Source organism: Diuraphis noxia, unplaced genomic scaffold, assembly GCF_037042655.1.
Source record: "Diuraphis noxia isolate RWA-SAM2 unplaced genomic scaffold, SU_Dnox_SAM2 contig0005, whole genome shotgun sequence".
NCBI classification, from domain to species: Eukaryota; Metazoa; Arthropoda; class Insecta; order Hemiptera; family Aphididae; genus Diuraphis; species Diuraphis noxia.
This window is the reverse complement of record NW_028301715.1, coordinates 29,052,636-29,069,385: the sequence shown is the minus strand read 5'-3', so window position 1 is coordinate 29,069,385 and position 16,750 is coordinate 29,052,636. Positions and strand designations below refer to the sequence as shown.

At 26.5% G+C, this 16,750-nt stretch overlaps 1 protein-coding gene and 1 long non-coding RNA gene across 3 annotated transcripts in view; one reads left to right on the top strand and one right to left on the bottom strand.

Moving 5' to 3' along the window:
* Positions 1–2,779: 2,779 nt before the first annotated feature.
* Positions 2,780–16,750, bottom strand: part of LOC107162399 (octopamine receptor beta-1R-like) — a 118,565-nt gene continuing 104,594 nt past the window's right edge. Inside the window, exons 3-4 of the mRNA XM_015509278.2 lie at positions 8,241–8,477; positions 2,780–3,883 (exon numbers count right to left, since the gene is read on the bottom strand). Coding sequence (XP_015364764.2) covers positions 3,481–3,883; positions 8,241–8,477 — 640 coding nt within the window. The 3' untranslated portion in view covers positions 2,780–3,480. The remainder of the gene's footprint in view (positions 3,884–8,240; positions 8,478–16,750) is intronic.
* On the top strand, positions 6,190–16,197 carry LOC107162400 (uncharacterized). Of its 2 annotated transcripts, none has more exons than XR_001505982.2 (4): positions 6,190–6,526; positions 6,787–6,994; positions 15,173–15,290; positions 15,369–16,197. It is a non-coding gene; the product is annotated as an uncharacterized LOC107162400 (long non-coding RNA). The 2 variants fall into 2 exon arrangements; XR_016191951.1 differs by having other exon boundaries at positions 6,190–6,539.

The window sequence follows — 16,750 nt, the reverse complement described above, 5'->3', positions numbered from 1 at the left end:
GCGCGCACCCCACTACTAAAACCAATACATGGAGGTATGATGGCCAATCAGGTAGGTATCCGATTAAAGATATTATTAGTAAATACATTTAATTACCAATGATTTTCAAGCGTACAATAATACAATCCGATTATAAATAGTCCTGTACAAAATTGTTCATACGGTATATTAACGTAAATACATAATTTTATATAAAACTGTCAGACGAGTTCTATATGATAAATCTTAGATATACATATATCACGAAAAATTTCATAATCATCTCATTATTTTATTATTTGTTTATTTTATTTTATAAGACATTCCTAACCAACAGTAGGCTATCTATATCTAGAGATAGTATTTATTTAATATATTAAAATATATCCCTTGTAAGTTGTAGTTCTCCTTCAGGCCTAAAAACATACAGTCAATACAGAGTCATAGATATAACCAACCATCATTTCTCCATTGTTAAGTATTATAACTTGTGATGCCTAGGTACTCTTTTTACCCACTCTCATCACGAATGCAACTATAAGAGCTTACATTATTTTTTAGAGGAGGGTAGGCTAAGCCCCTAATTGATCTTCACGAAGGATTAAAAGTTACGGAAGTTACGGTTTTCAACAGCTATATCTGTATTTTAAAACTCCACAAGACATTTAATGTCAAGAATAAATAATATTATATAATATTTTCAATTTATTAAAGCAGATTATCGTGTACATAAAACAAAATTCGTAAACACATTTCCACACGTAGCATAGATTAATTTTTATGGTAGATTTAACAATATTTTGAGTTAGGTAGATTTAATATTTTAAATTTAAGATGTCGTTAATTTTCTAGATGAGAAAAAAGTAAATATTTTACTTTAATCATTTCAAAATAAAAATTGACTCTCCATTAACATTATAGTTATAATTATTCGAGATTTTTGTATTTGTAATCAATAATCATTTAAATATTCAAAAATTTATAAATATACACAATAACATAAACATGTATTAGAACTTCAAAAAATAGTAAAATGATGCGAAATAAGAATGCTCAATTTAAATATTTTATAATGAAGAGTGAAAATAATACATAGTTAATGTACACACGCACTTATATATTAATAGTATAATAATAATAATAATAATATAAACTTGTAGATTATTTATTTTAACTTAAGGATTCACATTTTTGTAAATTCGAAAGACATTAATTTTATAATTTTGTTAATTATATTTACATAATATGAGATGGACTATGGACAGATACCACCGTATAATCAAATCTTTTATTTCATTATTTTATGAGTTACTTAAAATTAAATTTGTTTGGTTTGTCAAAAATTTCAACTGGATTCTACTCAGGTTAATGTAAAATGTTAAAAATAATTGTGTGCGATGTATGCTGAATTCATTTATAATTAGCAGATAAACAAAAGGTAATACTTATTATTCGTCATTTACATATACTATTACAATCTATATTAGCCATCCAAAGCTTAGATTTGAAATATTAATTACTACAAAATATATTTTTTTAAATAAATATGAGTTCAATTTAATTTGTACAATATCTGTAAAATGAAAACTAAAAAAAAGGTTTTGAATAACTATCTAATTAATAGATAATCTGTCTGTTTTTATTAATTGATTAATCGAATCGCATATAGGTTCCTATAATTAATATTTATATATTATTTTGTTATACTTTCTACACGTTTTAGTGTAAGTATAATATATCATTTACCTATGTACCTATTATATTATATAATTGATAATTTTAATAAATTATTATTATAATTTGCTTAATATTTTTAAATACAAATCACATAAATTTATTTTATTACATAACTTATTAGTAAGGAAGCAAAAAAAATCGTTTATTTATGTTTGACGGTTTAAATAATTGTTTAAAAAAATAACACTGACGGAAACTAGGTGTATCTGTATCGATATAAATATAAGTATATTTAGTATACATATATATTGCGATTTATGTATTAAAAGAAGTTTTATAACTGTATAACTTAAAAACAGAGTCAATAAAAATAAGTTTATTATTTTTATTTTTATAAACTGAAAATGTCTGAAGGCAGGTATATAGATTAACTATGCAATATCATGCTGTTTAACCACTTAGCGTTATAAAAGAGGAACGTTGAAACAAGTGTGTCTCTGATTAAATATTTAATTATTTCATATTAAACTTTTTGCATTTGTAAAAATAGGTCACCACTAAGTGTCAAATTAGGAAATTTAGAGTTTTTCTTTATTAATTATTTACGACAGCAAGAAGTAACTTAATACGATAAAAAATTGTTTTTTTTTTTATTACTTTTTTGTTGAAACAAAATACGAATTTTTGTTTTGATTGTATCTAAATTTCTATCCTATCGAAATTAATATTCTATGCAATATTTTTGTTTTTAAATCGTGATTTTGTTATAAAATTTTGTTGTTATCGGGCTCTGTTGAATTGTACACTGCAATTACTAGTTTTGAATACTTATGACTAAAATACATAAACGAAATATGAACACGGGTGATTGGGTTGTAGCGTGAAACGTTTTTTGAGATTAATAGTTGTAACTTGTAATTATTATATGTGTAATGCGTATACTCCGTATTATAATAATATCGCTAAGCTATTGCATTTTTTATGAATGCGGAAACGGTTTTGGTTGGCGACTTCTAAGACTCGACAACATTCAGAGAATTGTTTAATGATATTTTAAGGAAGAGGTCATGACATAATGTGTGCTGTCACTGTCACACTGCACGGGCACGAACCAACAATGAAATATTGTCGATGGATATTAATATATTATATTTACAATAATGATAATACAACAATACAAGATAGAACTACTGTATTTTGCCATGCCATCAATAAAAACACAAGTGTTTAGACTTAGTTACCGCCGCTAAATAATACATTGTGACTGTAGCACTGTGCTATTCACGCCATCGGTGACCACGCGGAATGTTTCATTGGCTCTATACCTAACCTTGTAATATTATTTTCTCTTAATATTCTCAATAGTCAACGGTAATTATTTAATAATATATTGTGTAGTCTTAACTATATATTAATACGCGAACAAATAATAATATATAATACTATATAGTCTCCAGTGGCGTGCACACATAGCAGTAAAAGCCTGAAGTCCTGTCACAGCCTGAAGTTTCATAGTGATCATCAGGACTCAGGAATGTTTTATTAATTTTTAAATGACATACCTATCATAAACTACCTGTACCTAACCTGCGTTTATCGATAAGAATGATTTTCTCTCTCCATATTATATAGTTTAATTGAAAAATAACTTTCAACCGTTTCGGACGACTTGTCTGCATCTTTGCATTACCCCCCCTTATTTTATAAGCCAATATCGGTATACACCCTTTTGTAATCCATCCAGTGCTTCAGAGAAAATCGTCGCGTATAGATCTTCGGGGAGAAAAATTAGCTAGGTATATTATAGGTTTTGTTATTATTATTTTATAGAACGATTTGTTCGGTATGACATCCGTTTCCACCACTTCCGCTATTGCCGCCACTGCCACCGTTGTTTTGGAGCAGAGCTATGGTGGCCGGATTCATGTAGTGCACTTCGGAAGCGTTGCTATAGTTGTACATGTTTTGTTGGCCGAAAGCCGCGGTCGCCGTTACCGTCTCGTTGCGCGACTGTTCGTACCGACGGCGTAGACACGGCGGACACCACGGCGGTGACTTGGGCCAGCAGCTCTGCAGCGTTTTTTGGAACGCCACCCTGAACTCCCGGTTGAAATACGCGTAGATGAGCGGGTTGAGAGCCGAGTTGAAGTAGCCGACCCAGAATACGAGCACCGTCACCCACCGGGGCATCCACGAACCGCCTTCTAGCAGCGAGCTCATCATGTACCTGAAACAGCCAAATTCAAGATTTGACGAATCACATGGTATAGACGGCAATAATGTTATTAAGTATACAATTTTATTGAAATAGAAAATAATGATTATCACGATCGTCGTGTATGAGAGATAGGAAGGAACAGTATTGCACTTTGAAAAATAGATCCTGAAAATTTTAGTCTACTATATCTGCGATAGGTTCAACTCGATATTTGAAAATATATCTCTATTTCTTCGTATGCTTGATGCCATCAAGGAAAGTTTTGTGTATTTAAAATTATTTATAGCCAAAATATTTAGATTAAGGGACCCAAGTAAGAGGAGACCCAAAGTGAGTTTCATCGTGAGAGAACCGGTTGGTTATTAATTTCGTATACATTCATTACCTATATTATTATAATATAAAATATGATGCTATTGTGACAGATTTATAATAGTTGATGCTGAATCTATTCTCAATCAATTATATGATTAACATTTAGGTACATGGGCAGATGTTAAATGCAGGAATACTGAATACCAAACTATATCAGAAATACTTACTAAATACCTATTCGTACTTTTTATAATTATGAAATGGTAAGTTGTACAGGAAATATAATTGTAAAACGAGTAAACTTAGTTCATTGATTTAATCTCGAAAATAACCCAACGTTCAAAGGAGATTATCTAAAATATTTAAATTTATAACAAGAGGATTTTTGTAAAATGATTAGATATATGTATTGTATTTATACTTATTACCTGTTGTAGCCAAAATTGTATTTAAATATATTTTAAAACGTTGCGTTACAATAAATGAAAAGTAAACTGAAATGTTTTTAATATTTTTTCAATAACATAATTTAATGGGGAGGGGGAATAAATCATTAATACAAAAGATGTCGATAAATTATTGAATAAAAGGGATTCATATTTTTTTTACTGTTATATAAATTTATTAGTCATAAAATATGTATGAAAATTTGTTATGTACTACTTAAATCAAGAAAAAAAAAACCGAGTAATTAGGCGAAGCTCTGCTGTACGGAGGTATTAACTTTTAAAACTTTTATAACTCATAAAATATGTACTACCTACTGTAATGGATGGTGTTAAATTTAAATTTAAATCTAATGATATAATATAAATGTACCTATATGAAAAACGATTCTGAGCGAAGACGATTTTTCGGCCTAGGTTACTTTATATTATATTTATATTGCTATTATTACTACTGTAGCTGGCAGGTTGAATTAATATTATTTTCATATTATCTTATCTATATATAATTATGTACTTTAAAAATTATAAGTATCCTGCACAGGCCCGGATAGGCCAGTCAAGCATTCGAGAAAATCTCGAAGGGCTGCTTAAATGTTGTACTGGTATGAAAAATTGTGTTAATATAATTTTATATTTTTTGGTTATAGAATTTACTGCTTACATGGAATATCGTTTTAAATTTTAAATTTTAAGCTATAAAAGTTGAATGTTTTATAAGTTTTTAAGTACTAACTAATTTGTAAATTTTCAATTTTATACATTTCGTAAAAATTTAAGCTTCAAACGCTCATAAAAATTTAATATAACATTCCAGTAGATATATTTTTTTAATATAAAGGTAGACAAACTTAGTAGGAATGTTGTATTCAATATGCCAACTTAAAATTTAAAAAGAAATTTTTTTATGAATTTTTAAATCTATTTCTAACAAATAATTTGCAAATTTTCGGGATTTTGTGAAGATTTTAAATTCAAACTCTCATTTAGCTTATTTTTTTTTAAATAGCCATCATCTACAACAACTTACGAGGGATTTTGTATGACATTTTTAAGTTTTTATTAGACTGACATGTCTGATAAACCGAAAATTACATTATAAATAATATAAATATATTTATATATCTAAGTTAGCTAGGAATAACCTTAGTTGCTTAGTATAATATATTATTATAATTTACTGTGTATTATTATGTAGTTAGTTTTGAACTCCCGGTAATAATTTTATTAATTTTACCGTGCATTTTTTTTTAAATTAAAATCCACTGTATTTGTTAAGACATTTACAAAAATTATATTACCGTCGAACTGAATTTTTCATTTGGCTGACTGGCATAATAATATAGATAACTGCACCGGCTGCGTAAGGGTCAGGTTATTAATGTTAATGTCAAGCGTGTTATCTAGAGGTTACATAAAATAAATGGTACACTACTAATCAGCTGTTTAACTTTTAACTAGTAAAGTTTATATTTGTGATCGATAAGATTTTAGAGACAGCTATGTTGTATATTATATAACAATACAAAACACAACTAATTTTACTTTGTTTTTGCATCTTATATATTTTAGTTTTTAATGGCTTACTTTTGAGAGATGAACATTGCAAAAAATGAAAAATCCATTTGGAAATATTTATCAACATCATTATTTGTTTTGTTTATAAATGGCATTTAGCGCGAGTAAATAGGATACTGTAAAACTGTGTTTCTATTTTATTGGTTGATCTTTTTTTCCGTTTATTTTTACCGACGTTGGCCTAGAACAAGTTGTCAACAACGAGTGTACGCGCATTGATGCTAAACAAATTCGATACCAAGCTTATTGAAGTGAAACGACGAATCAACATTAAACACAGAAATTATTATTGCAGTGATGTGCAGTGATAAAGGTAAACAGCAGAGGTGACTAAAAAACAAAATTTGAATAATCGATACTATTTATTTTTAAAATAAACTGTATACGTAGTGTGACGTAATAAGCTGCGAATAATAGAGCGATTGATTTTACAATATTTAATCATTTTTTCATGAATAATTATTTTGTACTTTTGTGATAAAAAACTTACAAGATAATATAAATTAGATATCAGCCACAAGTAGTTGGGTATTATCAGCACAGAAGTTAATTGCATACATTTCTATGTCTTAGAGAAATGGCAAAAAACTGTGAAATAAGCAACCGTATTGAAACACCTAGCTGTGAACTGATCTCTGTTCAGAATGATTTCTGGATTAAATAATAATATATCAGTGCTTCAGTTTATAACATCCACGGTTAGAGAAATGGGATCAGGTATTAATGATTAAATTCTAAAAAACCATAGGAGAATATCAGATGGCTCTTAAATAGTTATTAGGTAAGTACTGAATGAATGTTTTCGTAAATTTAATAATTTTATTAGGTATTGATACAACATGTACCTAATAAATATAATAATATAAACAAAGGATAATTTAATAAATATATTGCAGTGGTTAAGAAAATACATATTGATTTCTTGGCATACTTAACTATACAAGGATATTTTACTCTCTATTTACATTATATACTATGATATATATATTTTGTATACCAGTTAAAACTTTATTAAAATACAATTCTGAAGCTTTTGTACTTAAAATATACGTTTATAATATTTTTGACGAGGTAGACTTAAAAAAGAGATGTCTAGGGTTTAACGAAATTAATATGCAGATAATATCACATATTATTATGTGGAGTGGCGTGTTAGGTATGATGGCGTTTGGTGCGATGAGACATGGGTCGGGTAGCCAACTTAATGTAGCTGCAGTGAGAGAGGTGGTGAAGTATACAATATTTTTTAACATGGGATCCGAAACTCGAATGCTGTATTTCAATAATTTTCGCATAAAAAAGTGCTTCGAGTGTTCTGAACTAATCGAGATGAAATTTTATGTTTTAAAAATAAGAGTTTTCCGTTACATTATCGTTTAACTATTATAATATAGTGGAGGTACATACATGTCCAAGTTTGAATACTGATAAAATTATATTGTTGAAGTTTTAAATATTTCTCGTAATAATTATAAGATATCTAGTAAATAATATTATTTATGTCATAAAAAAATCCCATTATATAATGGAAAATATAGTATGATCGATACTATATTAGCGTATATAGGGTATACCTTACCTACCCAACTTTTTTCATTAATTTCAATCGGGTGGCACGCACGTATATATATTAATTTTTTTTACGGATGTTCAATGAATTTTGTTGTTAGTTGTTGCGCTTATGAGTGAAAACTGTTTCATCGTAACTGTGTATCGTCGTCTCCCGCAGTGTGAAATATATAACCAATATTGGAAACATCTGTCCGGACTTGTAATATTAAATAATTTTTTTGAGTGCGGTAAAAAACTCGCAGATGCATCCAATGGTTACCGAAAGCACGTAAGTTGTACGGCATCATACGTCGAGTATACCAGTTAGACGTTATCAAATGAAAAAATAAAATAAAATCATTTTTAACAAAAAAACCCGGAACAAAGCAAAAAGATACTGTTTAATTTGAAAACAAAATGTACCCACGTATGTATCATGTATGTCATAATAAATAATATCAAATTATAAAATTCACCATGTAAAAAAAGGTAGCCAACACGCCAAGAACGCGGACATAATGATGCCCAAAGTACGGGCTGCTTTCCGCTCCCGTTTCATTTTGTTACTTGAGGCCGCAGGTTGAAAAGCTCCCGAGTCCGGATCCGTTTCTACGTCAACGTCTTTCACAGCGTCCGAAGTCGACAGCGCTCCAAGTGCGCTTATGCCGTTGATCTGTAAATGCTTGTTAAGTAACGCAGCGGCCACTTTGCTCCTGAAAACGCCAAAAAATAAAATAGAAAATAAATGACACGAATAAAAACTTGTTTACGACCAGTGGCATAGCCAGGATTCAGATTTTACTCCGGGGGGGGGGGGAGGGGTTGATAATTTGTTACATATTAGGGAAGGCTTATCCGCTTATCTAGCATCCTTCATAATAGTTTCACTAAAAATATTTTTCAAAACTTCTAGATACACCCCTACCCGTTACACGGGGTACCTTGTGTAAGGTTCGTGATTATTTTTGATGAGACATACCTAATAGAAAATCACAGATATCTAATTATTATTATTTACTATTTATCTCATTAAAATCGTTTTGTCGGACGTAATACGTTTGCAGATAAGATTGTAAAGCATAGAAAACATTTTATTTTTAAACGAAATTTGTTTTTTTGCCAGTAGGTTGATTGTCAAAGTGATTGGACAAATCGACAGAAACGTGTTAGTGGTGTAATGGCGTTATCGAGATGAATTTCCTTGACGTCAAAATGAGTCTTAAGTGTAACGGGGACAAATTATATTTTAGGGTTTATAGTTGGTACTATCGTATAGAAAAGGTTCGCATTAATGTTTCCAGACCCTCTTGATTGACCATACATTCATCTAAAACAGGTAGGTAGTGAATATGATAGTAATGTTAAATTAGTTTACGGTTTTAGGTATTAACATTCTCCTTTTTACTTTATTCATGTACTTGCATAGTCATAGTATCTGAAAGTTTATGATTTTCATTAGAAAATTGGGAAGAATCTAAAATAGTATCTTATAAATATGTACATGTAATACCACCTAAATATATATTAAAATACTCAAAATAAATAATTTATTAAATACCCCAATTATTCGGATTATTTTTATTAACTGCCTTACTGCAACCAATCTTCCATTGTTTTATATTTTTTGATTAATAAAGCTAAATGTATACATTTATATCGTGCATTTCATAAATAATGATATCTAATTTCATTATAATACCTATTTCTATAAAAGTGTAGATAATATTTTAAATCATTTATTTTAATTGTAAATATATATATTAATATATATATGTAGAATTCATTTTAACCTGAATGCATATAACTTATACCGGGTAAAGTGAACTAATAATGTTGTATTTTAAAACCTATCTAATTAACTTGGAATGAAATTCAACTCACTTATATTATATAGTATAATAAGTAAGTACTCCACTATACCTTTAATTTTTGAGATTCAAATTGAAGAAGTGAAAATTATGGTCGGTTGCATAAAAATCACGGTAAATTATTTAAAAAATACATATTTTAAAGTGCAGCTAAGTAAAATGTATAATACAAATTAGGTTTTATGTTTTCGTGCACAGAGTAGGTTCATTTAAGATTAAGTTCCCGGTAACGTCTATATATATTATATATTATGCTGATGCTTCAATATAGTACTTATCTATTCATAATAAGACTGTCCTTATTTATTTGGTTTTAAGCCCCTATTAATAATCATATTTACTATATTTGGTTTTATATTTTTATTGAATATCAAATCTGTATTTTTTGCTTGGTATTATGTATAATTAGTGAATTATTAAAATAACGATATTTATTAACTACAAATCCTTACAATTTAATTAACCTATTATTTATATTATTTTATCGATATTTATTTTGCAATACGGAAAACACGGTGTATTAAAATTAGTGTGTATTTTAATAATTGTTTTTAATTGAGTTGAAATAAACAAATTATGGTGTTCAAATTAATTTTAAAATATTTTTGAAATTTTAAACCACACCATATTATTTGTCGGAAAATATCTTGAACATTCAAATATACTGTTTAGTATAGCTCACAAAATAGATATATCTAACTATTTATGAAAAATATACAAATGATTTTCTTTTGTGTCAGATATCTTTTCCCAACATAATTACTGCGAGTAACTTCCGTCCTTCAAAAGGAAAGGAAAAAAAGAGAAATCCATATTATTTTATCCAGTGAAAATTATTTTCTCTGTTTACTTTTTGTTCTATTTCTTCAAGTGTGACAAAAAGTTACACTAGTATTAAAGTTGTATTTAATGAAAAAAATATTTAAAAAAATAATATTAATGTATTATGAATATTAATATTGAGGTATAAAACACTTTTTAAGCAACATGGCATAAAAAAAGTTGTATGAAAAATTAGTTGAGGTTATATATATAGATTATCCTTATCATTCTTTTGAAAATTATAATTGTTATGCAATACAATTTAAAAATATACCTATTTATAAATAGTTCCATTAAATATTAAAATATTAATTATTTACTTCAAAAAAAGTATTAAACGTTTGGTTTAAATGTATCTTAAAAGAGGAAAACAATGAATTTTCCTTGTTTATTATTTAGGTATAGATTATGATGATCGTTATTATTTCAATTTGGTAAAATTATAATGTTTATTGGAGTGGCATTCCCAAAACAATGCCCTACTTAACGTATAAGTACCATCCACTATTCAATTTTATTTGGCTTTTTTTCATAAAATTCCCTACCTACAAAATATGAGTTGAAGTAATCCCTTAACATATTTATTTTCAGGTGGACAACTAAAAACATGTTATGTATTTATTTAGATATACCTAACCTAGAATACATTTTTAAACGCATATTTAATGTTGTTTAAAAGTTATATTATCTTATATATTTTTTAAATTAATAGATAATTGTACCTAAAACCAATATAAGTGTTAACAATTCGACTGCAACTGGTCTCTAATCATTTTGTTATTAAAACAAATATAAATACATGTAATTCGATTAGAATTTTTTTTTTTTTAACAAACAGTTGAATGTAGTTTATAAAAACATCTATAACACGTTTTTATTGTTAATGTAACAAATTTAACAAAAATATTTTGAATATTAATTTGAAATATTAATTAAAAATACCTTCCTAGTACTATGATGTATGTATATATATATAGTGACCGTGTAGGTATATAAAATTAGTAAATATTAGAACTTTTATGCATAAATAAGTATCTTTAAATAAACAGCAATGAAATTAAATGAAAATACCAGTACATATGTATATATGTTATCATAAAATAAAGAAGAAGATTGGTTATTGAACAACAATGCTTTCAATCAAGGATGAATAGGTAATCGCAGATCCGGAAAAAATATGATCAAGAGAATTTTCACCAGGTTGAATCAAAATTTTTTACTCTTTTCAATACTTTTGGAAATAAAATAATTGTATCAACTAGTATTAAATAATAGTGCAAAAATGTATAACCAATATTTATTGATATTATAATATAGAGTTTTCGGCTTTTTCGTTAACATTATCATAATTTTTTGATGCTTACGTCACATATTCAATTTATTTATTTTTATGTTATTCGTACTAATCATAAAGTTATGTTATTAAACTTGATCCGAAACATTTTCACATGTTGCAAATTTAATATTTATGGTGAATATAAATACGATAATTTTTTTTTTAAATTCATTTTGGAAGGCAGATCTTTGCATGATATTGATACTTTTAAGAGTTCGAAGGACAAATTAATATAAACTAGCATAAAGTTGGTAAAATTATGAATATATAATATCATTTTTGAGAATGAAATAGTATGAAATAAAAAACTAATTTTTCATCAGTATTGTAATACAGTAATGCAGAAATTATAATTTAATACAATATAATATATTTCATTGCGTAAAATATGATTATTTAGTTGTAACCTATTTATAATTCTATTTAGGATATATCTTAGTATTTTTCACTTTTTTTTTAAAATATATAATAACTTTTTTTAAATAATATGTCTACAATGACAGTCGAGTGTATAGAATTATTTCATAAGCTTATTAAATATTTATAATTTCTCTGAACTTTTAATGTATTATGTAACATTTATATTCAAACAGTTACTTTTTTTTTTTTTTTTAAATGGGTTTTATACATTTATAAAGTAATTAGTGAACACGAAGTATTAATATATTTTATGTTATATAAAATTAATTGTCTTTTTATTGCAACTTAAACATCAATACATAATAAATAATCAACAATTCATACAATTTGTAATCTTGTAAATTATAATTATCGTTGATATATTATAATATCATATAATTGTTATGATAAAAAATCAAAAAAATCTGATAGGTAATATCAAATGTAAAATTATACCTAAATAAAAATTAAATATAACATTTCACTCGTTGCGGTTTTTATTTACAGTGTAAACATAGGCAATAAATAATTGTCAATTTAATAAGAAAAAAAAAATCAATAAATTTAAAAGTCTATGAATAAGACTATGCTATGGTTGAATATTCCTATGAACTTGTAATGAGATTCAAAATATTATAAAACAAAGCCATGTAATATATAAATATATTTTATCTGAAAATCAAATCACAATATTTAATACTTTACGGATTTTACAAGTAATGTTACGAAAAATAATTTTGTAATTTGTCATTTAAGTATCATTATGAGACAAAATAATGACTGTATTTTTTTACAATAAAGTATCTGAAATTTCTTAATTACTATTTTTTAATAATTTAGTACGAATCTTATGATTTTAAATTCAATTGTTAGTGAATAAATATTATATTTATCCGGTATTATATAAATTGTTTTAATTTTAAAGAAAGACACTGAAATATTATGTAATCGTTGTCATGTGGGTGCTTATTAGTTATGGATGTAATAAAATACTTTAGGAAAGTTTCAAATTTATTAGCCAAACATTGTCTAAGTGGATTTTGCTTAATTTGGTCAATATTTAGGCTAAGCAATATATAAACACATCAACTCTTTTCCAACTCAAAGACGGGAAAGGTATCAATAGTTTATCTAGAAGAATCTATTCTCCCAGATATGAACTATAAATCAAAATTAAGATGAACAGATAATGATAAATTATTGGCATGTACTAAATTTTAAGTATAGAGCATTTGTAATGGCTTAAATAGCTGAAAGTGATAAGAAAATAAAGTACTGTATTTTAGATACACCGGGTACTTTATTAGTGTTTATGACGATTAAATAGTACTTTTTAAATTTAACATTGATTTATTATTTAATAAATTAAACTATTTGTATATTTAATTTACATTTTCTGTTAAAATAAAGACAGTATAGGTTAATATATTCTAATACGAACATTATTTATCAATGAAATAATTACAGTAATAGTATTGACGGATACAGTAAAGATTTATTTAACCTTAAATGTATAAACAAATTAATAATAATTATAATAAAAATTACATAAGAATGATAAAATGATAAAATATTCATCGTAAACCTTAAACTAAAAACATTGTTTTGTTAAATGTTAGAATTTATTTGTTTGTACTATAATTTTTTTGAAAAATCATGGCCCTCAAAATTCGAAATTGTAGAGATTCAGTATTTTAATAATTTTAATTTCGTTACATATAATATTTGTTAAAAGTTTATGGAATGAGACTTAAGTATGATTAATGTATATTTAACTTCTTAATTATAAGCAAGAAAACGCATATTTATTAAAACTTTTTTTTAATGACGATTTATATATTTCAGAACATTAATGAAAATTAATCTTGTCAATATTTTATAGAGTTTTAAATTTATTACTTACTAGGTAAATCGTTAAAGAAAAACGTTTTTTTTTTCGATTATTTATTATATGGATTCACCATCAATAGTTTACCATTTTTTGTTTTATGAATTTATCAGAGTTAAATAATTTTTATATTGGTCATCAAGAACAGTCTAATTCTATACATTATTAAAAATGAAATATCCAAAAAATTACGACCTACCGTATCTATTCCTTCTAAATAATATGCTAATAGCATTGTAAAATAATTTTAAAAATATATAAATCAAATCAAATCACTTTTTATATTTGTTCAAAAGATTATAGATTAAAGAACGTTGTTAAAGTTAGGCAACAACCATTTTGTTACAATAACAATAATCAGGACTCAGGAGTATAATATATGAATAAAATATAGGTTAAAAATAAAACAGATCTAATCAGTTGCAAAATATGAACTTTATTAGTATGCATATTATTTCCAAAAGAATAAAACAACGTTGATTGTTTTTATTATAATTCGAAATGTTCATAAATATACAATATAATAATGGAATTTAAATAAACTAATATTGCTATTTTAAGAATAAAGCCTTCAAGTACTTATATAATATGGTCTTATGATTATAAATGTATACTTAATTTATTCTACGATCTGGAATGTCGCAATTTATAAATATTCAACAAAATATGGTTATTAAACATTGAAGTATATTGTCGTTCTGCGACTTCACAGTAAAAACCGGGTTTTTGATTATTGTATAGTATAATTATATTTTTGAGAACAAACCCTTTTTGTATATTTTACTAATAGAAAATAATACAAAATGAATGGTAATTAAAGTAAAATCATAAAATCTGTTTTTGAGCTAAAAGATATCTTGAAATTGTCAATTTAATAATATAATACGCTAGTTAATTATAAAATATAAATGCTTTGGTTCCCATATCTGAAGTTTTTTTTACATTGGTAATATTATTATACAATATATATTAGTATTATTATCTGTTTAAGTATTTATAGGGTTTGGTGATCGATTTTAAAAATACAATCATACGTATAGATTATTTTCTTATTTGAATATTCATGTCTAATTTTACTTAATATGTATTTTTTAGTGGGTGTATGCCGATGGTATAAACGAGATCAGTGGCATGTTTGAGGGACGACACGGAGGGAGATATGGCAGGAAAGTATAAAGACCACGTTATAGTAAAAATATTCATTACTTTTTAGGTAAACTTACCTACGTGGCTACAAATATAACATCTCGTAATTGTTTATTAAATATTATAAACTCGCTTTTTATTTCAGAAGACTGCACCGGTAGTTTATTTACTGTACACTATACGTTATTAACGGTGACGTGTTTTCGTTCCACTTGAATTCAAAATTACCATAAGTAAATTGAAAAATGGCAAAATCCGCTTAGTTTCTATTCTAATCATGTGTCAGATATTTGAACGCCTATCAGACTGAAGAAAAATCGTTTATATTCGCAACACATACCGATCCGTACGATTTAACGACACGGAAATAACGATAAAATGCTTACTTGTATACAACCCGATGTCATATCGTCATAATAAATTAACACGATCAATATAATTGAAAACCCGAAGAGAACTGTTTTTAATAACAACGTGCTTATTATAATGTCTTACGTATCCGGAGCGCCAAGAAATAACTCCACGGTGCGAGTCGTTCTCCTACCTGCCGAGATATTATAGTCGTGCAGAATTCACAAAATATAGAAAAACTATGTGTATAGTACCTTATATACATTTTATAAGTTTTTAACCTATACAATAATTTTATGAAACGAAAGCAAGTAAGTAAAATTAATATATTTAACTTATAGTTAACAAAGTACGGGTGTCATATCTTTTTCCAAGTAAATAGTCACTATATATTTTAATATATAAGCTCTCTTTAAGAATTGCTGTGTGGAATATTTTTGTCTTTTTTGAATGGGGAGGATGAATCACAGTATACTAGTGAATAATCATCTGGCCACTGGTTGAACTTTGATGTTGGTGCATTAATTTTATTTGACTTTTTATTTAGCTATAACTACCTTCAATGACTACCTATATAATGAATTAATGACGTATAATTGTCGATTTGTAGGAGAAAATCATTACCTAAGAATATTATTTATCATATTGTTATTGGATATAGTATGATAGTATAAAATAGTAAACGATTTACACGCATAATGATAACACAATCATGTATAAAATGTATAAAAAAAACGAGTAAGGTCTTATACTTATTATTAATTAAAATTTGTATGCATATTTTGTTTAACGCTGCCCTTAAAAGAGATGCGCCAACATTTTAAACACGGCTGTAGTAATTATACTGAATGAATTTTTAAAAACCCTACATACAATGTTGTACATTAACTTATCAAAAATTAAAAATTGACTATCTATTATGTCTAACGACAAAAATGTCATGTTCAAATGAATCGAAACTTTAAAATGGATCGCAAGTATAGGTGCATGTACCTAGTAAGATGAAAGAGTATATTGAATAAGTTTCAAGTTTTTAAATAATTGTTTTTTCAAACGTTTTTTTTTTTTTATGAAACCCTTTAGAATTTTTCCTGGAGACTGATTGATCGAACTTCGTTCGGGTTAGACACGTGGAGCTCGAAACTTTTTTTTAAGCTTAAAAAAAACTAATACAAT